The sequence below is a fragment of the Phacochoerus africanus genome, chromosome 2, assembly GCF_016906955.1.
Source record: "Phacochoerus africanus isolate WHEZ1 chromosome 2, ROS_Pafr_v1, whole genome shotgun sequence".
NCBI classification, from domain to species: Eukaryota; Metazoa; Chordata; class Mammalia; order Artiodactyla; family Suidae; genus Phacochoerus; species Phacochoerus africanus.
The window spans coordinates 50,062,928-50,089,529 of NC_062545.1; the positions used below are offsets into that span (position 1 = coordinate 50,062,928).

General features: G+C 35.8%; 1 protein-coding gene across 4 annotated transcripts in view; it reads left to right on the top strand.

Moving 5' to 3' along the window:
* The window catches only part of COL19A1 (collagen type XIX alpha 1 chain), a 345,293-nt gene that overhangs the window by 60,414 nt on the left and 258,277 nt on the right, over positions 1 to 26,602 (top strand). For 3 of the 4 annotated variants that reach the window (XM_047760063.1, XM_047760070.1, XM_047760089.1), the window contains 4 exons: positions 2,382 to 2,462; positions 6,196 to 6,321; positions 7,405 to 7,467; positions 15,692 to 15,745. In XM_047760063.1, the coding sequence (XP_047616019.1) occupies positions 2,382 to 2,462; positions 6,196 to 6,321; positions 7,405 to 7,467; positions 15,692 to 15,745 (324 nt within the window). The remainder of the gene's footprint in view (positions 1 to 2,381; positions 2,463 to 6,195; positions 6,322 to 7,404; positions 7,468 to 15,691; positions 15,746 to 26,602) is intronic. The other variant, XM_047760080.1, reaches the window with a different exon arrangement.

Consider the following 26,602-nt stretch of genomic DNA (forward strand, 5'->3'; position numbering starts at 1 on the left):
TTCAATGTGGAATCTTAGTTCATTTGAGAATAATATTAAAAGCCGTATCACAATGATGGAGCTTTTTAAGGAGATAGTCACTGTTTAAGTTAAACAAATAAAATATATATTTTTAAAAGATTCTTGGTCCTACTAAAACTTTAAGTGAGCTAACTTTTTAAAATCATCTCCATATAAGCTCTGTGATTGATAAGATCTGTTGTAATGTGAAACTATTTTTATTTATTAAGAATGTAAGTTATTGGAGTTCCTGTCGTGGCGCAGTGGTTAACGAATCCGACTAGGAACCATGAGGTTGCGGATTCAATCCCTGGCCTTGCTCAGTGGGTTAAGGATCCGGTGTTGCCGTGAGCTGTGGTGTAGGTTGCAGATGCGGCTCGGATCCGCGTTGCTGTGGCTCTGGCGTAGGCCGGTGGCTATGGCTCAGATTAGACCCCTAGCCTGGGAATCTCTATATGCCGTGAGAGTGGTCCTAGAAAAGGCAGAAAGACAAAAAAAAAAAGAATGTAAGTTATTGAAAAAAAACTTCTAATGTTTGGGTTTTATTTTACATATACTACCCATGTGCTTCTGTGCAGAGAAATAGTTGATAAAACTGTTAAAAGAATTTTTTTTAAAAAAACAAATCCTAAGTGACAGGAGTCAGTGCATTCTTCTCCTGAAGCCCTGTGTCAGTGAAGAGTTCTAGAATAACCAATGAATTCTAAAAGCAATATTTAACTAGGCTGGTTGTAGCTTCAGTGTCATGGGTTTTCTATTAGGTTCTAATCCCCCCAAAATTCATCATCTATCTTCAGTTAAGTAAAATAATTTATATGAAAGTTCTAGCACAGTGGATGATATAATAGAATTTCAATATTTATTGGCTATTTATATAACAGTGATGATGATAAATAGTTTTAGTTCAGAAGAAAATTATTTGGAGTCTCTCCATTCTTCATTCTACATAATGGGCATGTTAACTGCCTGATGTTTCATTAAACTATGTAAGACAGTGTATTTAAACTTTATAAATAAAAATTTATTTCCCATAATCTTTTGCAAAAGGTTATAGAAAAGAAACAACTAAATTTCATTTCATTTCACAATTTTGCATTGGCTGCAAATCTTAGGCCGCTCATGAATCCAAAAGATGTCTGGAGTTTTTAATGCTTTCTATGAGCTGAACTGATTTTGTTCATCTCAGCATAGACTAATATTTACAGCTTCCCCTGCTCCTTCTTGCTTTTTTGGTGTTGGAGTAGAGATTCAGAGCTAACCACTAGTATCTGCTTTCTGTTATCATAGGATTGTTGTATTATTATAGTTGGGTTTTACTATTACTTTCGGCCTCAAAGTAATACATAATCTAGCTCTATTACATTACGAGACAGAGAAAGAGGTAGAGAGAGGCAGAGAGAGAAGAAGGCAGGCAGCAGGAGGAGAGGGGGAGGGGAGGAAAAAGGTTGTTCCTGACCTATAAGTCAGATCATCATATGATTAATTATTAATTATATTTTTAAATTTACAAACCATAAACTCATTTAAAATAACCTCTTTGCCATCTTCCATATTGAAATTTCAACAATGGTCTATACTATTTCCTTTCTCTTATGTGGTAGTTTGGTCTTGCCTTTATTTATTTATTTATGATTTTTATTTTTTTCCATTAAAGTTGATTTACAGTGTGATCTCCCCTTTAAGGGTATGATTGTACTTTCCTTAAGCTATCTTTTATTTTATGTCCAAATGCCAAAAAAAATATGAATTTGCTGAGCAAATAGAGGAATAAATTATTTTTGTAAAAAGATGGAGAGTCTTTTTCAGGAGTATACCAATATAATATAAAACTCATAGGTGTTAGGCAAATCCATGAAAAATAGATAAAAACTAAATACCATTTTTTTTTTCTTACTGAGAAGTGAGCATCTATTTCAGTGCCTCAAGTAGGGGCTCTGGAATTTCAGATAAGGCCTTTTCCATCATGTGCCCCTAGCTTTGACTTGACTTTTTCTCCAGAATCTTTGACTTTGAAATAATCTTCATTTTGTGGCCAAACTTTATGGTAGTGCATTACCCTTCTTGAATTAAATACTTCTTTTTTATTGTTTGAAACAAGGAGCAAAGATTTGCAATTGCTCTTATTACCTGATTTACTTTATATATATATAGTTATATAGTTATGTATATATAGTTATATATATGTTTATATATATAAAACTCAAATTTCTCAAATGATACATAAAACCATGAATCCTAAATTAAATACAAAAAAAATCTGCCAGCAATTTATTTGTATTAGTTTCTTTTCTTTTTCCAGATACATTACCATTGTTCCCAAATGACTATATGTGATCTTCAAAAAAAGCTAATGATATGTCTTATTACTAATTTTTTAATAGGTTGAACTTCACCAACTTAAAATCTACTGTGACTTGAACTTCATAGCTCAAGAAACTTGTTGTGAGATGTCAGACACTAAGGTAAGTTCATTATTTTGGTGTGTGAAGATGGTAGAAGGCCAGCTGCCTGGTCTGTAGAGTCCACCTGTAGGGCAGCGCTGAATATCTGCTGAAGCCAGATGAGCAAATAGTTACAAGTGAGAGACCCCTCTTATGGCTCTCCATTGTTTCTTGTCATGGCTTTAATCCCAGTGTTTCATCCTGAACTTCAAGAATGATGTGGCCTCACTTTGGACTCAACATGAATAAAGGAAAATTCATGCTTTTCTCCTTAAACCATGTTCTGATGGTAGCATCATTATTTTCCAGTTACAGGAGTTTTATGCCTGTGATCCTATGTTATTCTCACTCACTGCCCTCTTCTAGCCTGTCACCCATCCTGGGAGTTTTCCCCTGTGAGAGATTTTTCATCTGCATCTTCCCCTTTCCCGGCCATGCTCCACCTTTACCTCATGCCTGGATTGTTGCATTATCCTGTCGTCTACCTTCTCCTTTCCCAGATAGCCAGAATACGCCCTGAATCACTGCTTCACAGATTCATTTATTTTTTTCCACTAAATATTTATTATTCAAAAATGTTGATCTTAGAGACACTGTGCTAAGCTACACATCTAGCAGGTGTGAATAAAACACATTCCTTGCCCTCTAGTCACTTCTCTCTTAAAGCCTATAGTTACTCCCAGTTGGCAGGAAAATATAAATTCAGTTTCTCAGCCTCTCATTATTAATATTCTCAACCCAACCTTCTTGTACCAATCTTCCATTCCAAAAATTTACTAAATTCAGTACTATCTATATCTCCAATTGCAGTGACTACATGTGCATCTTATATTATTAGGTATAACTGTATTCGTTTTTAACTTATTCTGCAACCTTTAAACTCAGTGAGAGGAGTTATACTTTTGTACCCCTCTTTTTCATTCTCAGTGCTTTGTAGAAAATAGTCAAAACACTGTATCTTGACTTGTTGAGTGGTGTTCGAAAGGCACTAATTCTGAAAAGGATCACAGAAAGAACATGAAAAGTTATTCTGTGTATCTTAAATTTCCCATAAGTTCTATTCTTATCGTTGAAAGTTATAGAGAAATTGTATTGTTAGTTCAGTAATTCAAAAATATTTTTAACTTCTATCACTTATTTGGGTAGTAGAGTAATATGATTAACTGACTCAAAACATAGCTAAGTCTCTCAAAATTATATGTTTTGCTTATGTAACTTGGTAACTTGGTTACATGTAACTTACGTAACTTGAAAAACCTAGACTTCCTGGAGCCACACATTCAAATCTTGAAGATGTGAATACCTCCAGAAATTTTTCTTTAGTTAATTATGCTTCTTTTACTTAGGAACTCTTAAAATAATAATTTTCCCTGATTGAAAAGTAACATAATGATGTTTTGATATACCTGAATATTATATTCTTGACCAATAATCACTGTTCTGTGTCATCACATAATAGATATTTCCAACTTGAATTGTGAGAAAACTATTTAAAGAATTATAGTTGATGGATTGGATGGAATGATTTGATAATTAAAAGCAGTCACATGACCTCACACATTATGCAAAAAAATTTTAATCATGTTTTTAAAAGATTTAAAGAGTAGAAAATAAGGTAGGAATTCATCTCCAACTTGGGAAAAAAAGAACAAAAGACTGCTTCTTTTTCCGCTGATAATTATTTAGGCAGGGAAACAGCACCATTCTGTTAATGGTTAATAAGAAATAGAAACATATTTCATTTACATTTAATGGGAATGTATATTTTGGAAGGTAACATTGTATAAAAATTACTTAAGTGCTTCTGCTATAATTCTAACATCAACTGTATATTTTTTTGAAAAATATTTGAACTCAGACAATTTTAACGCACTTGCTTAAAAATCTATTTTTGTTGCATAATTTCAAATCAGACAAGCTTTCTGTTATTAATATCTTATAGCATATTTGAAAGGTGAAATTTATTCAGGATACTCTATAAATATACTTCTTTGTTACCATTAATTGGATTTTCTCTTTCTGAAACAGTCAGCTTTCGTAAGTACAAAGAGAAAAAAGAATAAATATAAAGAGGAGAAAATCAGCAACATTTGTTGAAAGTAAATGAGAAATATGGTTAAAATTTTGAGGGCTAATTAACTGAATATGTGTCAAATCAAAACCAGTGGTTTTATGAGGGGAGGGGTCCTTACTTGTACATCTTATATCCCTTTGGACACTTTTTGGAAAGCATGGGCAGTTTTATATTAAAGCCTGAAACAGGCTTTTAAAGTTATTTAAGGGAATTCCCATGGTGACTCAGTGATCACAAACCCAACTAGTATCCATGAGGATGTGGGTTCGATCCCTGGCCTTGCTCAGTGGGTTAAGGATCTGGCATTGACATGAGCAGTGGTGTAGGTCACAGATGCAGCTGGGATCCTGCATTGCTGTGGCTGTGGTGTAGGCTGGTAGCGGTAGCTCCAATGTGACCCCTCCATAGGAACTTTTATGCGCCGCAGGTGCGGCCTTAAAAAGACAAAAGAAAAAAAAATCACATGAGATAAATGGCCTTTTTGAGTGATAATCTTGTGTGTTTCATTCTAATGTAATTTGGACTTGAGAACTTACAAACTTATTAAGGTAACTCAGTAGCTAATCATTAAATCCGCAGAGAATGAGTGTGAGAGGACTAGTGGTAAAGACAGAGGACCAGTTCCAGTTTTTCTGGGAAGCTATTTTTCTTAGTTTTTACTGGGCTCTCAAACACTGGAGTGCCACCTGTTTTTCAAAATATTGTTTTCTGTTTGGAAAGCTATGTATGTTTACTACATAAAATTTAGAAAATACATCCAACTCCAAAGAAGAAAATAAATATCAACCATGACCTCACCACAATAAATAACCACAGACAATATTTTAACTTTGTATCCTGACAGTATTTTTCTGGGCATATATAATTGATAGTCTACAGAGTAATGTGTGAACCCTTCCCCTTAAACTGCAAATTCAGAGCTATGAAATTGCAAATTCAGAGTTACAAATCATGGTGAGAACTGGGGTAAAGTATGTGGGGAGGAAAGGATGAATTTATCCTCCTCAGATTCTCCATCTGGATTCATTTTTTGAGGGAAAAAAATGTTCATTGCTTTGGAACCAGATTTTACTTCCTGTGGTCCCACATGTTCTGAATCCACTGGATAAGTATAAAAGTCATCACTTGTCTCTTACAGTGGAGAATTTTGAATAACTTTAAAGGACAGTGGACTAGAATAAGATATACATTCTTTGATTAACTAGAGTGTGAAGCATAAAACAAATTTATTTTCTACTTTTACATGCCTTTACAAGCATCTTGTGAAAGTAAATGATGTTTTAAAAGTTCAAATTACACTCTTTTACTTTTAAATTTGTTTCCCAAATAGATATATCGATTTTATTTACATAAATTATTTTATCATAACAATGCAGTTCTTGTAAATGTTTGATATCACTATGCTTGTCATAAAGTTACCTACAATAGCTTTAGAATTTGTCTCCAAAACCCATATTTTATGCATTTGTAGCATGTTGTCAGTGTAATAAAAATTTAAGGAGATGGTGAAAAAGCAGTCACTGTGAACTTTCACATGCTGGTGTCAATCTTTGGTTTTTAGAAGGAAGTTCTTTCAGGTGACCCCAGTAATAACTAGGTTGGTGGGAGTCATAACTAGTTTGGGAATGTCAGAATATTTGGTATTGACCCTATTCCTAAAACCCCTTTCTGGATTTTTAGTGCCCAGAGCAGGTTGGCTTTGGAAGTACTGCATCTTTATCAGTACCTGCGCATGCCAGTCGAATGTCTGCATTTCTGCCAGCAAAGCAGGAACTAACAGACCAGTGCCAGTGTATTCCAGAGAAGGTAAGCTAGCCTAAACCTGTGCCCACAGAGAAACCACTCCAGACAGTGAACCAGGCCCAGTGGGTATGGCCCTGGTGCACAGAACGTGGCTGAGCCTTCAGTGCTAGATGAGTCAGGTGCCAGAGCCATTCATTCTCTGCGTAGGTTAGAAGTGCATTGGATGGGATTTCCTGGATTTCAGTCTGGTTGGTTCTGAGCCCATCTGACCTTCTTTCCTGGGTGGGTAGTATAATGAGGAAAAGAAAGAGAGGAACCATCTGTATAACAGGTAAATATGAGTACATAATATGTGCCAGCAATAGGCTTCAATTCTGGAAATTCACAGTTGGAGGAAACTCAGTTCCTTCCCTTCAATGCATATCCAAAGATACTCCATGTATTGTGTGTCTCTGTTATGTGGAGACTGTATCTGTCCAGTATCCCCAATATCCACCAGCTCTGCCCTTTGCTGTGAGTTGTACAGGGAGTACAGAGGGCCCCTGGTTTTGCTCAAAGGATTTGTTTCACTTCCCCCTCCCTCACTGGGAAGCCTGGGCCTGTGGACGTACATGAACATCTTTTGTGGGTTAAAGGCAACCAGAGACCTGTGCTAAAAGTAGGCTTCCCTCTATGTCTGTACTCTAGGGAAGGAAAATTTTGCCCCAGCTCCTAGAGCAAAAGGTCCCCTGGCACTGCAACTTGATGCAGGCCTTCAGGCTTCAAGCACTCTGATACCATCTCATGTCCAGGCTGGAGCAGTGGGGAAGGGGATGAGGTAGAAATTTAGAGGAACCTGAAGTTTCCTCCAGTGACCAGCATGTAGAGTAAGCTCCATGCAGAAGGCTCACACAAGGTGCAAGGAGTGTAAAAGAGCACATGTTTCAGCCCATGGAAGGTTCGGACAGGAGATGTGGCTGCCTGGTGTTTGAAAGAGGGAGTAGTAAACCTCATGATGGGGAGAGAAGAGCCTCCCAGCAGAGGGACCAGCATCAGCTCCCAGGAGAGCAAAGCTTTGTGTTACTTTTGTCAGTTTCCTATTTAAAAACTATTTGTCTTTAGTTCATTGTGACAGAATGTTGGATAAAAAAATTCATTTCTGCTCAGGGAGAAGCAGGATTACAGGGAGCTCCGGGCTCACCGGGCCAGAAAGGAGACAAAGGACAGCAGGTAAGACACCATCCAGTGCTGTCAGGATGCGAGAGGATTTGTGCAAAAGTGACTTTAAACTTGTGTCCAGCTCATTTTTCTAGTCCCATATAAATGCACATTTCCATAAAAAGACTGTCAAGGGCTGTATTTAAGTGCTGTGCTGACCACTGAAATAAAGAAGACTGATATCAGCATGCAAATCTGCTTTGGAGAATCCTATTGAAGGCTGGCCTAAAATATGGAAAGATTAGGAAATCTAGATCTTTGTACCTGTTAAACCACAAGCAAAACCGCAAAGCAAGAAAGTTTGTTTTTCAGTTGTGTTGTAGCTTTCTTTAGCATTCTCTTCTCCAAATGCTTGATGAACTTCTGATGCTCTTGTCTGCTGATAGGTCTCCACTGAAGATTTTTCCTTACCCTTTATTCAGGGGTGTAAACACCTTTGTTGAACACTTTCTCTGCATAAGGCCTAGTGTTGGGTGTTAGAGGGGATAGACAGAAGGGGATCCATTCCCTTTTCTCCATGATTTTAAATCTGGGAGAAGACAGAAGACCTTATCAGACCGCATGTGTTAGGTGTTGTAGGAGCGTTTCAGGGGTCCTCAGGGAACAGTCTGGGGAGACTGGGGAGAGTTTCCTGGAGGAGATGGTAAGTGACAGGACCTGTGAGGATCTGATTCTAGCCAGTATCCACACCTAGAGACTGCCTTTCCCTTCTCCCTATCCCTTTTATAACTGAACTGTTCAGTTCCCCACTCTTTTGAGTCATGTCTTTTTTTCAACCAGTTTTTTTTAAATTGAAGTACAATCAATTTACAGTGTTGTGTTAGCCTCAGGTGCACAGCAAAGTGACTGAGTTATACAGGCATATATATTCTTTTTTCAGATTCTTTTTTTTAATATCCAGTAGATACTCATTTTTTTATTTTAATGATTTTTATTTTTTTCCATTGTAAGATTCTTTTCCATTATAGTTTATTACAAGACATTGAATGTAGTTCCCTGTGCTCTACAGTAAGTCCTTGTTAGTGTTCTATTTTATATATAGTAATATGTATCTGTTAATCCCAAACATGTATCTTTCCACCTCCTCTATCCCCTCTAGTAACCATAAGTTTGTTTTCTATGAGTCATGTCTCTTGTTAGCTCACTAGGTAGATTAATTTCTGCCAAGGTTAGAGTTGGTTATGTTCTTACTATCTTTCCAAGGTAAAATAGTTTAAATTCTTTTCATGCCTTAACTTGGAAATCCAAAGCTTTAAATTGTTTATATAATCTACATGGACTCCTTATTTTAAAAGGCTCATAAGTAGATTAATTTATGCCAACATTAGGAGTTGATTATATCTTTCCACAGAAGATACAATAGTAGACTTTCCTTTGGGATCATAGACCAAGAATGGAGAGTTCCCTGGTGGCCTAGTGATTAAGGATCCAGCTTTGTCACTGCTAAGTTACCTGAAGTTCCCATGGAAAATAAAGAACTCATAGAAAACAAACTTATTAAGCACCTCAGTGGCTTCTGCTTGAGAGGAACTGTTTGGGGTAGGATGGGTGTTTATTTTTAAAGGCTGAGAAATGACTGATTTCACCAAGCTGCACAACAAGCTTCAACCAAGCCATTCTTGGTTGGGTTCTTTTTTTGGCCAAACCCACAACATACAGAAGTTCCCAGGCCAGGGCTCAAACATCATCCACCTTATAAACAATAATATTCAGTATTATTTATGTGTGGTCTTTGGTCAGGTTACTTCCACTTGTAATATCTTATTTTGTCCTTATCACCTAAGAATATAAATCTAATATTTGTATCCTCATTTTGCAACTGATAGAATCGTGCTTTCAAAATCATTATAATACTGAAGTGCACTTTTTATTATATGAAAGCTTAAAATAATTGAGCAATATCTAGTTCTAAAGACTATTTTTATTAATTAATTAATTTATTTATTTATTTATTGGCCCTGCACTCAGCATGCAGAAGTTCTGAGGCCAGGGTTCTAAAGACTATTTAAATCAAACTAAACATTAAAAATTACAGCAATCTGGAGTTCCTGTCATGGCACAGTGGTTAATGAATCTGACTAGCATCCACAAGGATGCAGGTTTAATCCCTGGCCTTGCTCAGTGGGTTAAGGATCTGGCATTTCCGTGTGCTGTGGTATAGGTTGCAGACTCATCTTGGATCCTGTGTTGCTGTGGCTGTGGCATAGGCCGGCAGCTATAGCTCCAATCTGACCCGTAGCCTGGGAAACTCTATATGCCATGGGTGCGGCCCTAAAAAGAAAAAAAAAATATGGCAATACTAGTGTTTATCAAGTGCTTTTCATGTGCCAGCCACTAGGAAGAGTGCTTTAGATATGTTAGCACTTTGATCCTCCCAACAACTGTTCATGTTAGGTATTAGTTTGATAGATGGAAAAACTTAGTTTAGGGAAGTTAAATTATTGCTCAAGGCCACACAGTAAATAGTTGAACTGGGATTTGACTTTGTAAGTCAACTCTACTCTAAATAAAATTTATTTTAAAAAGTTATCACCAAAATCTATGTTGAGGGGTTTACTGCCTATGTTTTCTTTCAGGAGTTTTATGTTTCCTGGTCTTTAGTTCAAGTCTTTAATACATTTTGAATTAACTTTTGTGTATGGTGTAAGAAAGTGGTCAAGTTTCATTTTTTTTTTGCATGTGGCTGTGCATTTTTTCCAACACTATTTATTGAAAAGACTACCATTTTCCCACTGTATAGTCTTGACTCCTTTGTCATAAATTAACTGATTTTATATATATATAGGTTTATTTGAGGGCTATTTATTCTATTCCATTGACCTATATGTCTGTTTTTATGCTAATAGCATACTATTTTAATTACTTTAGCTTTGTATATAGTTTGAAAATAAAATCCATCTGTATGCTGCCTTTAAAGACACTTTATATGTAAAGGCACACACAAACTGAAAGTGAAGGGATGGAAAAAGATATTTCATGCAAATGGAAATCAAAAGAAAGCTGGAGTAGCCATACTTATATCAGACAAAATAGACTTTAAAACAAAGAGTGTGGTAAGAGACAAAGATGTGTTTTACATAATGACAAAGGGGTCAATCCAACAAGACGGTATACTTGTGCACCTAACCCAAGAGTAACTAAAAATACAAAGCAAATATTTAGACGCCTAAAGGGAGAAGTAGTCAATAATACAACAATAATGGGAAACTTTAGAACCCCACTACATCAATGGATAGAAAATCATCAAGAAGGGAGTTCCTGTCACGGCTCAGTGGTAATGAACCCCACTAGTATCCATGAGGATGTGGATTCCATCCCTGGCTTCACTCAGTGGGATAAGTATCTGGCATTGCCATGAGCTGTGTTGTAGGTCACAGATGTGGCTCAGATCCTGTGTTGCTGTGGTTGTAGCATAGGCTGGCTGCTACAGCTCCAATTGGACCCCTAGCCTGGGAACGTCTATATGCCACTGGTGTGGCCCTAAAAAGACAAAAAGGGGAAAAAAAAAGTAAAACCAAAAAGGAAACATTAGCCTTAAACAACATATTGGACCAGATGAACTTAAGTGATATATTAAAAATATTCCCTCCAAAACAATTGAATATATTCTTCTCAGGTGTATATGGAATAATTTCTCTAGATCATGTTTTAGGCAGTGAAACAAGTCTTAATGAATTTAGAAGGAATTAAATCATATCAAGCATATTTTTCTGAACCACAGTGGTGTGAAACTAGAAGTTAATTACATGGTGAAAACTGGAAAATTCATAAATATGTGGAGATTAAACAACATGCTACTGAGCAACCAGTGGGCCAATGAAGAAATCAAAAGAGAAATTTAAAAATATCTTTGACATAAACTAAAATGGAAATATAACATACCAACATTGATTATGCAGCAAAAGCAGTTCTAAGAGGGAAGTTTATAGTGATAAGTGCCTACTTCAAGAAACAAGAAGGACTTCAAATAAGCAACTTAACTTTACACCTTAACACACTAGAAAAAGAACAGATGAAGTCCAAAGTTAGTATAAAAAAGGAAACAAAGATTAAATCAGAAATAAATGAAATAGACTAAAAATACAGTGAAGATTAATGAAACTAAGAGCTGGTTCTCTGAAGAGATAAACAAACTTGACAAACCTTTGACTAGCTAGACTCACCAAGAAAAGAAGAGGAGACAAAATGAAAAATGAAAGAGGAACTGTTACAACTGATACCACAGAAATACAAAAGATCATAATTATCAGCAAGCTTATTTTATGCCAAATCTGTAAAATATACAAAAATGTATCTTGAGTTACAATGCAGCACATAATTTCCCATTTATTATACATTTAAAGAATATTAGCTCTTGTTTTAACTTTCAGACTTCACAAAACTCACAATGTCGGGAGATTTTAATGGCAAGACAAAAACATCTGGGATAAAATAAATTGATAATCTATAAAACAAGGCAAATAATTAATCACTGTACTTCCTTTATTGTTTCAATACATGCACCAGCATTTGATTAAACCAGCATAAGCCTTGCTGTGTTAATGTGACTTCAGATGACCATGGCCGTGAATGTGAATCAGATTTCTTGGTGCTTGTAATAAATACGAATGTATTGTTTCATTTTGAGAAGCTGAGGATGAGTACATTTCTCTTCTTATTGTACTATGTGATCCTGCAACTTTAATGTGCAATAAATAAAAATGGCTTTCCATTTGTGTTTGAGTCTGGAGCACAAAATAGTACCTGCAAAGTTTGAAGATCAAAAGTCAGTTTGCTCTAAGGCATATTGAATAGTTGATTTTGTGAGAAGATCAGAAATGTAGTGTTACTAAGGGAACCAGATATTGTTCTCAAGGTTTTCCTTTTGGTCTAGAAGGCCAAGGAAGGATGTTTAGGGGAGATAGGTCAGCATATTAGAAGGAGTACCACTTTGGAGGCTGAATCAGTTGGGATTGAGTCCTGTCTACCTCTTACTTGCTTTGAAAATGATGCCTAATAACACTAAGTCAACAGCTTATTGTGAAGAAGGAATACTTAGTATCAGGAACTGGTGCATCATATATACTCAACAAATGTTATGTTTCCTCTGTTTTCCTAATCACAGTGATATTGTTTATGTGTTGAAGGAGAGGTGGAGATAATCCTTTGAGTTTAGTTTCATACTTGGCTTGACCAAAAACAAATAAATATTAATTTTGTTAGATAATCCCTTAGAATTTTCAAGTGATTAAATATTTTAGTATATAAAAATCTTGAATTGTTATTATGTGCTATGTATCATAAATATTCATAATTTAATGGTTTTTTCCAAAAGATCACTCAGTGATTTAAATATTTAACTCTAACCTGTCTTTTATTCCCAGTATTATTTGAAATGACTTTCCTTAGATATAATGTTCTAGTTTTTGGAGAAGTTCCTTACATTGCTATGCTTAGTATGATTTTTTTACTTTTGACCCAATGAGATAAAATGAGAAAAGTTTTGAGAATACAATTTCAAGATCTCTTTCCAAGCTATGGATGTATTACACATTATGATATTTCCAAAGGTGTTAAATTCTGAGAATCCTTATTGTAATCTGTGGCAGCTATATAAAGGGCAAATTTTGCTTTTATTTATGCCCATGCACTATGAGTTAGACAACTGTTCTGACTAATCATGTAAGATGGTCAAAACCCAGAAATGCTTCTTATTTCCCTTAAGATAACACTAAAGCTCTCTCCATGGGCCATAAGTTTCCCATAATGTATAGAGCTCTTCCTTACCCCACCACCCCTCCCTATATCATCTCCTGCACATTCCCCTGGTATGTCTGTTCCAAGTAATTTGCATCAGGTTACCCTTACCTGAATGTTCTTCTAGACATTCACTTGACACTTTCCTTCACATCATTTAGGCTCTTTCTCAGAAATCACTTTAAATAGAAGGGCCTATTCTGACATCTCTATAGAAAAAGCTTCCCTCATTCTACCTTTATCTTTTTTCTTTTCTTAACACTTTTACTGTCACTCAGCATGTTATCATTATGCCTCTATTTATCCCCCCCCCCGAATATGAGTTCTCTGAGCACCATCCATAGAATAGCATAGAATATGAGCTAAAAATATGTTGAATGAATGAGTGAACATTATACCACAAAGAAAGCCGAAGTCATGAACTTGGTTGTTTCTAGAACCTGTAAATTCTATGCCCCAATTGCCCAGGAGACCTTGCCAAGCAGGCAAAAGTCAGTTTGCAGAGAAAGGACTAGATAAGCTAAAACATGAAGGATTGTTATATTATGTCCCAGTGTTATGCTATACTTTTTCCTTTAAAAAAAAAAGGTTTTTTTTTTTTAAGTTTTCACATAGTGATCTGATTAGTTTTAGCTTGTACTGCTTATTAATTAATGAAGAATCAGAAATATTTGGGGAAAAAGCCGTAGTTTTGGCATGATTTAATGTTTATCTTTATTTTCTCATTTTCTCATCCACACTGCGATGCTTCATTAATCTGATGTAATTCCTTTTTCTTCATAAAAATGATGACCCTCGCTCATGGAGAAGGATGGTTTGAAATTCATCCACTCTTATAAACACATAGTTTTAATGAGTATTTTGTATTACGCCACCTAATCAAACCATTCTAACCATGCCCTCTGCCCAAGACTTACTCTGGATAACATTATTTGAAAATAATAATTAATACTTTTCTTTCATTTAGACTCAATTGTAATTTTCTGAATCTTTTAATTCCGTTTTCTTAGCAAGCGTAGTTAGCAACTTAATTACTTAGCAACCACATTATTTTCTCAGTTTTTTAAGACCCTTGCTAATACCTTCACCCACTTTAGAGTTGAAATTCCCTCAGAGTTTTATAAAACAGCAGCTCGATTTCAATGTTCCTGAACTTAAGGGGGAGTGTGATCTGAGGTCTATTTGGGGAATAATTTTCCAGTTTATTTCTGTATTATTATCTTCCATATCAAGTTAATTTCCCCCAAAGTGAAGGCTTTATGAAATAATTGCTTTGCTGATACATTTTAGAGAAAATCAAAATAATTTAAGATGAAATAAGTTAACTTACTTGACTCTATAGTCAAAAGCTTTAGGTGATTTATATTTTTTCTACTCCCCTTCCTTCAAATCTCACTATATGGAATTTTCTATTTTGAGTGGTCTAGCATGTTCACCCAGAGATCACTATTGAATTTCCCTTTATTTCCTTTCCAATCTGACCTTATTAATATGACCCATTCTGTAAACACACCCCACCAATACAAATAATTGAATCAAAATATACTCATCTTTTTTAAAAGAAGCAATATTTTCACTTAGTAGTAACCTCGAGGATGTGGAATTTAATATTATACTTTTGACTTTTTGTCTATGTCAGTATGAGAAATAAAGAATATCTCTTCATCCTTTCTAATCCAGTATTAAATATACTAGATTAATTCACAGATTCTTCCTGTTGTTTTTTTTTTTTGTTTTACTCTATCCGATATAAACTTATGTAATCTGTAGGAACTTGAAGTTGATATTTATTTGCATGCCTTAAATCAGAAATCAACATATAGTATCAGTGCAATAAGGGTATTATATACTCATAAAATTCTAATGTATTTCTTAATCTCTACTAAGCATTAGTGAGGTAGAGAAATTCATTCAAAAAGTTTATGTTATTTTCCACTGTCTCAAGAATACATTTATTAGACTGAATTTGTGAAAGAGCCATCAAGGCAGTTATAGGTAGTCTAGCATCCTCACTAAGCAAATGTTTCCAGTTGGATGGAAGGGCAGGGAAACTGACAAATGGATTGACCCAGCTCTGGGGTTTTTCCTGCAGGATGTAATAGAGGGCCAGGGGCACTAAATATAAAAATATAGGTACCTTGGAATCTGAAAGTTCATGATTTATTTGAATCGAAAACATCAGGTATTAGTTGAAGTTATAGGAATAAAATCATTCCTTACCTTCGATAAATAGAAAAGAAGTGACAAATCTGAATTCCATATGTCTACATGGAGAATGTCTAGTTTGAGTTTTGATTAGCACTTTGAGAGTTATTATTAACTTTTTGATAATTTTCAAAAGTATAGTTTAATGACTTGTGAGTAACATGAAGAACTTGAGGCACATGATTTGGTACAAGCAAAAGCAGCTCAACTATGAAATGATAGATCTTCTTTGACAACATCAGTTATTAATACAGCTTTGAAAAAAAAAAGGCCAATGAGCATTTCTATATTTCAGGGTGAAGTTGGTCTTAAAGGTGAATCAGGCGCTCCTGGAATTCCTGGTGAAAAGGTATGCTGATTTGCTACTTTATTAAACTTTGTGACTGTTTTATCAGATTGTATCAGACAGGGAGGGAAAGTATACAGAATAAGTCTGGTATTCCAGGGATTGGCAAACTGTGGCCCTACAGGAGGGCTGCCCCAAACTCCCCTCTGTATGATTTCGTAAATCAGGTTTTGCTGAACTCAGCCATGCTTGCGTGTCTTCATATGAGCTAAGGCTTCTTTTGTGCTATACAACTGTGTTCCATAATATTGGCAAAGATTCCGAAATGCTTACTGTCTGGCCCTTTGCAGGAAACACTTGCTCCAGAACATTAGCCCTTATTCTAAGAGACTAAAAGCTTCTTCATTTCGCTATTTTATATTTGGTATAATATCTTTTAATATGTATTTCACTATGGACATAAGTTGAATGAACATTTAAAAATACACTACCACATGAGATATGATAAAATACAAGTATATTTCAATCCATCAGTAAAAGTCTATAAATATATATTAATCTCATAGAATGGTTGTCTTCTCTAATATTGTAAAGACGACTCTAACAAATTCACTCTCAAGAGGTTTGTGTTGCAATTTAGCATACTTATTTAGGAAAATTAAAAAATCATTAAATTTGTAAATTGAACTACAATTACCTTGTCTTATTTTTCACTTAAATTGCTGAATTGTTAAAGTTTCACATGTTAATGCCAAGAAGATTCTCTTCTTAACTAAGAGAAGTTTAGCATAAGTTTCTGGAGCTGATGTAGCTGCTCTAATTACCAAGTGAGTCTGTTGTGCCTCATTATCTAGAAGGTCATAAGCCTGTGCTTATTAACCTAACGTTGTCACAAGAATAATGAAAGCTGAAGTGGTAGGAGGTTCGGAACTTATTTTCTGAGTCCTTTTTAAGTGGGTCTCTGATATCTGACTGCTTCATTGATGCTGCTTTGTTTCTTTTTAGAAATTATTCAGCCCGATATGCAAATTCTTTACTCCTTTAAATGTTAGCCTCAGTAAAACCCAACAAACTGTCAAACAGTGATACCTTGCTACAAGTTAACGTTTATTTGGGCTGCTGTCCTCCTGTTTATTAATCTTGCTGATGACATTAATCGAAGTCTTTTCATCATAAGTGAGATTTGAAGGAGGGGGAGCAGAAAAAAAATAAGTCGACTAAAGCTTTTGACTATAGAGTCAAGTAAGTTAACTTATTTCATCTTAAATTATTTTGATTTTCTCTAAAATGTGTCAGCAAAGCAATCACTTCATAAAGCCTACACTTTGGGGGAAATTAACTTGATATGGAAGATAATAATACAGAAATAAACTGGAAAATTATTCCCCAAATAGACCTCAGATAACACTTCAAAATGTCTTTTTCTCCTAGAGAATAGTATTTAATCACCTAACTCCCAAAGATATTGCCCAGTCCAATTTTGCTTTATATACTCATTTCACCAATCTCTTCCTGAAAATTATTGTAACAATCTTATTGTTTAGATGTCAAATCATTGAGATTTTTAAAATTGTTTGAATTTGGGAACTCTTTTAATCCAAGTACAGTCATTGGGGAGTATTTGGACTATAAAATTGATTATTAGACCTCTTTACTGTGGGCTGTGAAGTAAGATTTATATGGGTTTACACAATGAATGATAGGAAAGCAGGATAAAATTCCCCTGGAGTATTTTTAAACAGCATTTACTAATATTGATATAAAATACTATTAATTGAATCCAGTGCACCAAAGTGATATTTCTTGGCTCCAATTTGTGGAAACCAGGTAGAAGGTGGTACTGATGGGCTGTGGAGGAAGCTCTCAACTCCTGAAGAGGTGCTCTGAGCAGAAGGGATTCTGTGTAAGAGCTAGATGAAGTGATCAACAGGTCCAACCCAGTCAGAAGTTGATCAAATCAATCATCATCAAGGGCTGTGGGAATAATAAAGCAGCAGGCTAGGAAGTTAAGTAGGCAAGACAAGAAATTCTCCAGAAAAAATTAGAATTTTTACAGAAAAGAGAGGGCCTCTTGGGAGGAGTGAAGGAGATGGAGCAGGATGTGGTGTCACAGAGACCAACACTATTCAGAATTAAAGATACTGCTGCTTTTCCTAGAGGCCCAAATTTGTAGAAAGAATTTTGTGTGGTGATTTCATTTAGTACCACATGAGTAAAACTTCAATAGACTTAAGAGAAAATGCCAGGTACTGATGATTTGTTTGGACCCAGCCGTTCTGGGAATGAGAAGCCGCAGCCCCTGGGGCCTATTTGGTCAAAATGGTGACAGAGTCTCACAAGATCTGTGTGAAGACACTCTCTCTGGGGAACTTAAAACTGCCATGGAAAAGAAGAAGCCATGTCTATGGTGTTCTAAAGCCAATTCACATAGTCCTGGAGAGCTCTCTTGCATGTTTCCCCAAGCAGTTTCCATAGGTCTAAATACTTGAGTTGCTCTCAAAGAGCCTCGCAATCAGATGGTTTATGCAACCTCCAGTGGTGCCAAGCATAGTATCAGGCTGTACTCAGCTCTTGGGTCCTGGTTTCAGGCATCTTCAGGGACCCTCCCAGTATCTGTAGAATCACCGAGTCTTTGACCATATCCTCTCCTGAAGGTCACAGCCTCTGGTGGTGCTAGGTCTGCTTCTAACTTGTCACTTCAGTTAGCTGTTAAAGGGATGTAACACTCATCAGTGAAGAAGTGTCACCTCAAGAGTATTTTTCTCACTTCTAAAATCCACAGGTTACCATTTATTTAAAATAACTCTAATGAATTAGACAAAGTGAAGATAACTAGAAAGCTACTATGTTATCTGATGGCATGGTTAATAAGTTTTAAATATTTGATTCCAGGGAAGACATATCCATTTAAAAAAATTTTTTAAGTTTCAGAAATTTGAAACTATTGTTCTAAATATGGGCACTTATCTTGCGGTAAAATACCTCCCTTGTTTTATGATAAGAATAACTTGATTGATTTTTCTAAGTTTTCAAAGAAAAATTATTCTTTTGTTTTATTTTTTTAATGGTCACACCAGTGGCATATGGAAGTTCTCAGGCCAAAGATCAAACCTTGAATCCGAGCTGCAGCTTGACCTACACTGCAGCTGCAGCAAGGCAGGATCCTTTAACTCACTGCACTGGGCTGGGGATGGAACATGCACCTCTTTAGTGACCCAAGTCACAGTAGTTGGATTATTAATCCATTGCACCATGGCAGGAACTCCAGAAAAATAATTCTTAAAGTGTATGTATCCCTAGAGCTCTATCTACCACAGAGTATTAATGCATCTCCCAGAGTACACGTACAGCATTCTCAAGCTTCCTTTGATTCTGCTTCTCAGCATTTATGATTCTTTGGGTTTCTTTTCTGAGAATTAGAAATGCTTAAGAGTTCTGATAAAAGACAAAGAAAAAATGAATTGTTTCGCTTGGAGCAAGAACATATGCAAAGTAGCAGAGAGCATATGTCTCAGGTATAATATTTGCCAAGTGAAAGGGTTTTTTTATTTTTTAAGGTTTAATATTTATTTTTTAAGGTTTTTTTTATTTTTTAAGGTTTTTAATAAATCAGAAAACTGATTTATATTAATGGAGTGAAGCCTATTCGGAGCAGTGTATAATAGAATTTGTATATCAGCTGCACTTTACAATTACATTCAATATGATACAGCAATAAATTGATTTGCATATAAATCCCATTATTCTAAAATAAACGTACACTTTGAAGTTTGGCTAAGTGATAGCAGTAAATTTTTTTAAGTCAAGGCCCTAAACAAAGTATTAGTTTCCTGAGGAGGCATTTTTCTTCTGAGGCCCAGGTGAAAAATAGTACAGTGAATAGCATTACATTATGAAATCAATTTATGGACTATGGAGTCATGGAGGCTTTGAGAATGAAGAACTATAGCATTTAATTATGCTCTTTGGTAATTATAATACTCATCACCTTGTACAGACTCATGTGGGCATTCAACCTGATATATGTAGATACAGCCTTACTGCCAATCCGCTGTAGGAAAATAACTGTGCCCTTTACATTAACTCAGCTAGCTACGATATTGCCTAAGAGATCTGATTATATTTCTGTTATGGATTTGTCTAAGGAAATCTACTCTATCTAGCAAGTGTGCTTAGAATTAGTCACTGGTTACTTCTGGTAAGTTTGGTTGGACAGGAGCCACTGTCAGTCAAAACAAGTAAATTGGAGGGTCACATTTCCAAGAGGAGTGAGTGGCTTAATGCATGAGATCACACAAGCGCATGCACACATCATGCACATACACACACATGCTCACAACTCCCATTCTTGTGATATGCTGTGGGAAAACAAGATCTGGATGCTGAGAGTGAATCCTGCCCACTGTGTTACCTCCAGACATCACACTCAAAGCATGCTTGCATTCATTACCTGAAGACTGCAAATAAAAAATTGCCTCACTCCCTATTTTACTTATATATGTTTTGTGAGATATGGGCATAGTTTTTAAATATAGGAATAATTATCTTCCAATAGTCTTGATCCTAATAATGTGGTAGTAAAAAATTGAATAAATATAGACCCTAACTTATGCTAAAGCCAATTTTCCATCTGCTGAATTACCTAGAATTTGTCTTAAAATGTTTATTTTAGTGGAAAAACTTTTGCTAAATTAATTTCACTTTTTGTGGGTTAGGTATTAGATGATAGCCATCATTGTTATACCATCCAAATACTAAATACCTAGAATTAGACTTCTTGGGTTTGAATCCCAGCTCAAAGCCTCTCTCTGTGTAATTTAGAGCCTGTCTCTTAGTGGTTCTAAGTTTTATTTTTTATGAAATGGGAATTATGTTGTACCTACTTCTAGTTTTGTCTTAAAGATTAGATGAAATTACTCATGAAATTGCCAGCTCGGTGCCTAATATTTAAATATTTGCTAAGCAATAGATATAATTTAAAAAAAATTTGATGATTCTGTAATTCTAAACTCTGACTTACTATGAGATTCAATTAAAACTCATTTGAGGGTATTTATTTTATTTATTCAAATTGAGTGGAAAAGTTAAAATAAAAGTTACATATCTTAGATAACTTTGACTTCTTAAAACAAACTGGATATAGGAATCTAATGAATTTTCAACCTAATTGAAAGATGTATGAATATAAACTTTTGCAATCATAGTAATAGCAGCCATTTATTTACTTAATAGTTATTATGTACGAAATACTATCAAGAGATTTCTTTACATAATTTCATTCATTCCCCACAATATCTCTATGAGATGAAATTTATCATCACTGTTTCACAGATGAAGAAACTGAGATCTGGAGAGAATAAAAACTTCCCCCAAGTTTCATCACTAACAAAGTGTGGAGTTATGACCTGAAGCTCCACCCACGTGAATCCATGGCTCTTGCGCTCTTACTGAATTACTTTGTCTGGAGCAACCCTCAAGTATTCACATTTCCTTTACAGACAGTTCTGAATTAGATCTTAAATTCATTTGTATGCATCCTAGAAAGGGAACTGCACAGAGGACTTTCTTCCTGTTTCAAGGAGGGCTGTGTTACTTGTCCTGAAATATATAGACCCCTTTTAAAGTCTACCTGGCCTTAGAGATTCTGACTGTCCCACCCTCAGAAAAATATGTCCAGCTCTTAAAAATCATCATATGTTTTCCATCAGGTGAAAAGATTTTTATCTCGCTTTACCATCTGAAATAAGTGTTATGACAATAATATAGTTTTATTTTGTTTGATTTCCAAATTTCAAGTTATATTTGTAATATGCTTTCAAACTTTCCATACTTGACTCTCTGGAGATCCTCTCTGCCCTGCACACCCACCTCCAGGCAGGCACACTCTCCCGATTAACCTTACCTCAATATCTAATCTAGAAAATTCTCTTTATGCTTTCCACCAAATATGCTTTTGATATATACATATATATACATTTTATATTCATTTGATCAAATATATCCATAAATTGTAAATCCATTTGATCAAAAAAGAAAAATGTTTAACTTTGTACCATCACTTTATTAAGAAAAAAAAGCAAACTTCTAGAGGTAGAAAGCCACTTGCATTAAGGTGCTTAAGAAGTGTATCTGGTTACATGGTGAGAGAGTTGCCAAGTTTCATGTCTTAAAAAGAGCTGGGCTAACTGTCCTCATTAAGAGCTGTTTTGTGTAACTGGTCTTTTCACCATAAATTCTGAAGCCCCCCCCCCCCCGCAAGTCTTTGCAGCAGGATGAGACTGAACTGGGCCGATCCATTGTCCCCTATCTTTTTATTTCTTTTCCGTTGGAAAATGAAATGACCGTGATCTTTGAATCTTGATTTTCCCTTAAAAAGACATTTTATGAGAAGACTGCAGCTTCAGGAAGTAAAGGCAGATGCTGTTACAGTTTATGAAAGCACAGACAAGGCCAGTAGCTGTTGTGAATTACAATGAACTTTACAACAGCCCTGATCCAGATGTGGCATTAATGCCTCAGAGACTTTGAAACTTACAGGCATTTATTGAGAAAGTTAGAAGGGTTTTTTTCTCATTTCGCTTTCCCTCTGTATTATCTAGTTTCACCCATTTTGCCAATGAAATTCAGAGTTAAGATTAATTTCAGAGTTCCTCCCAAGTTAAAAAAAGTTAAAGTATCTCGTGACAATTTATTGTCAGAATCATATACTCCTGTATATCAGACACTTCTGCAGTGAATGAAGGTAGAGTCAAATCTGGACATAGGATTGAATTTTTGCTCATAAACAATTTATATTCATGGAAAAATGACCACAAAGAAGACTGTTCTGTCAGCCTACTTGTTGGCTCACTCACCAAAGTTGCAAGAATGATACCCAGATTGTCAGTGAAAAAAGCACTGCCTTTACCTGGAATAAGTCTCATTTAATTGTCTTATGTGGGCAGTATATTGTTAAAAGATAACACTAAAATAAGCAGAAACCTGAGAACAGGAAAAAGAAAAAGAAACTTGCTCACTCTGCAGTTGATTTTATTTCTTAATGGTTTCTTATTCCCTCCTAATGCCTACCACTCACACCCCAAGTGGAGCAGTTGGCAGAGAACACAACAGATGGATGACAGGCTCAACACATGCAGTCGATCTGGCACCCAGGCACTCGACTTTTATTTGCTAAACAGTTAGCTAGATTTTAAGAACCTAGTCTGCTAATTTTCCTTTTTGGCTTAATGCACTGTGAGAATCCAGCACACAAATATTACAATATTACCGTAACAAAGGTCACACAGCCTGTTTCTCTGCATAGTTTAGTAGCAAATTATTTTATTCTTTCTTTAAAATTTTTTTTGAAGTATAGTTTATTTAAAATATTGTAAAAATTTCTGCTATACAGCAAAATGGTTTAATTATGCATATGTATTCTTTTCCATTATGGTTTATCAAAGGATACCAAATATAGTTCCCTGTGCTATATGGTAGGACCTTGTGGTTTATCCATTCTGTATATAATAGTTTACATCTGCTAATCCCAAACTCCCAATCCAAATTTCTCTCCCCCTTGGCAACCACAAATCTGTTCTCTGTAAGTCTGTTTCTGTTTCACGGATAAATTCATTTGTGTCATATTTTAGATTCCACATAAAAGCAATATCATATGATATTTGTCTCTCTCTATCTGACTTAACTTCACTTAGTATAATCATCTCCAGGTCCATCCATGTTGCTGTAAATGGCATTATTTCATTCTTTCTTATGGCTGAGTAATATATAAATACACACACACACAATCTTCTTTATCCAGTCATCTGTTGATGAACATTTAGGTTGTTTCCATGTCTTGGTTACTGTGAATGGTGCTGCCATAAACATTGGGGTGCATGTATTTTTTTGAATTACAGTTTTGTGAATATTATTTTATTCTTTTTTTACAAGAAAAAATTTATTAGCTGTTCTCTGTGAAAAAGATGTTTCATATCAACAAGAACAGAAAAGAAGCCCACTATTTTATACCTTCCCTTCAATTATACTAGTTTTAATATTTTTTCTTTGCATTCCCTTGGGTTAGATAGCACTCCTAATTATTTTTCTTGATGTAGATTACTAAGTTACTCCGTAGTGAGTTTAGAGATGTAATTGGTATTTTATAAAGGCATCAACCAATTCAGATATTAGTTTTCTTAACAGCTTTGTCCAAAGGAGCAAAATTTTGCAGCCTGGTCAGGGGTGGTCATAGCTCATGGAAAGAACTGCATGAACCTGTTGGGTAAGAGAAGATTCAAGAAGATAATTACAGTCAGTATGTTGATTTCTTCCCACCATCAGTTCCTTATCACAGATTGCTGAATTCAAAGCTCAGGAAAAACCACCTCTTTTTTATTAAGTCACTTTGGCTACCAAGCAGAATTAGCAGCCCTGTACTCTGCTGACATAGCACTTTATGTTACCAATAGACTCTGTGTCTTGGTGCCCAGTGTGAGCTCCTGGGGACCAAGTGCTAGGGATCTCTCTCATACCTGTCACCCTAGCACATGGCAGCTGCTTGGTTCTGGATAATGTTTGTTGAGTTGTTCAGAACTCAGGTGGACTCCGCCCCAGGGCAGCAGAGAAGAGAAACAAAGGATGATTGTTGGAAAACTAGGCTGAGGGAGGATTGAAGAGGTCCCCAGTGTCCGCGAGGCCTCAGTGTAAGTTTCCCGTACCATCTGCAGAAGTGCATTTCAGGGGGAGTTCCCGTCGTGGCACAGTGGTTAATGAATCCAAGTAGGAACCATGAGGTTGAAGGTTCGATCCTGGCCCTTGCTCAGTAGGTTAATGATCCGGCGTTGCGGTGAGCTGTGGTGTAGGTTGCAGACTCGGCTCGGATCCCGCGTTGCTGTGGCTCTGGCGTAGGCCAGCAGCAACAGCTCCTATTAGACCCCTAGCCTGGAAACCTCCCATATGCCGCGGGAGCGGCCCAAGAAATGGCAAAAAGACAAAAAAAAGAAAGAAGTGCACTTCAGGAACTAGGAGGTACAGAGACTCCTCCATGTTCCTGACAAAGCTGACAGAAGTGCTTCTGGGGCTGAAACTGAAATAGAGGAGTGTACAGCCCCAGAACTGGCTTCCCGCTTCCGTTCTCCCTTCTCTCTCAAGTATAAATCTCTAGGTGATCTTGCTGCCATTTCCTCCAAACTAGTTTTGGAAATCTCTTGACTTTCTTACAACATTACGAAGGCATGTTCTTCCTTAATGTCTTCACAGCCGTTTGCCTCAGGGCTAAAGATAAGCAGCCAATGACTTTAGTACATTTAAGCTCCAGTAGAAGTAATTGATTTGGAGTAGAACTATAAATTACTGAGTCTGAAGACTACTTTGGAGAGGAAATAGTTTACAGGTACTGGTTTCTCACTGTCCTCAGTTAGGAGCTTACTGATGACACTGGCCTTCTCTTTATATCTTCACTTGTCTTTCACATGTTAGAATGCTTGCTTCAAAGGTCACTTGCTTTACTCCAGTTATTTCAGTGGATGATTCCCATTAAATGTCTTGTTTCCCAGGTGATTTTGTGAAGCCTCAAGTTTACTTAAAGACTGCTGGAAGCTAGTCTCACAATAAGGTTAAGAGCCCACACACTTGTTCTTAACAGATCTTCTTTAAGAGAGTATCCCAATTACACAGGAGACCAGATTTTGTAATGGGATCTACAACATCAGCCAAGGCTCAATGCCTAACTTTGCTTTATATGGAAAGAAATGTGTTACCTCCCCAAACTATTTCAAACTTATTTGTTTTTTTACTTGAATAACTCAGTATAATTTGCACTCAAGTAATGTGAATAAGGATCATAAAATTTAAATATTCTCTTTGAAAGGAAAACTTAATGGTTTTAGTTGACTACAAGCTTAATGTAAACAGAAATAATTTAGCTTCTAAAAAGCAAGATATAAGATTGCAAGTATTATATAGCATCCACAGTGAGGTATGTGTGTGCTTGTGTATGTGTGCATGTATGACAGTCCTGTTCTCTATTCTTTGTGAGTGAGTCCATTTCTGGAGTAATGTGCTGAATTCTTTTTGCGTACCCAGGGGACAGTTACTGTAATATTAAGGGACTCCAAACTATCGTTTAAAAAAGGATCGATTGGCTGAAAAGACTTGATGGTGTCACAAAGGGATGTCATGTGTAAGACCCCATGTTTGTCCTGTGTGAGATAAGACCAATGAGCAGAAATTTGGGAAAGGTTCATTTGGGTTCAGAAGGCATTATTTCAATATCCACACATCATATTATTTTGTTTTCTCTCCACAATGCAAATTATACAGCAAATGTGCCCAACTTTAAGAAGCTTTCAGTAGTACCTTAACAGATTCTTTGGTGGATGTGGTGGATAAAAATGTATAAATTTACACCTGTCTCCATGTGTACTAATACCCACTCTGCTTATTTTCTAGGTATGTGCTTGTCTACACACACATACGCTCAGGTTAATAGTTCTTGAAACAGTAGATGTTGGGTTCAGCTTCTACTAACTCTCCACATTTATATTATTATGATTAAGACATGTATTGGCCATGTATTACCCTTGGTAGGCTGGCTTTCCCTTCCTTGAAATGACCCATAAGAATAAATAATAATAATAGAGTCTCATTCATTTTTAAGAATGTTTTAAATTTGCCTTATTCTGAGCATTCATGTGATAATATATTCCACGTGTTAGCTGCATTAAGGATCTAACAAATACAAAGAGTTCAAAAAGTTTGAAGTTTCAAAACCTATGCAATATATATATATATGAGTTTTTTCTTGGAATGGGGTCCCGGAAAATAGAAGGAAAAAATATTTTTCCTTGTAATAAAAAAGCTCTGATTGGATGAACTATCTGGAAAACAATAGGAGGTTTACGCTTTATTTCCTGAAATATTTAGCTGAGTGGCAATAGTGCA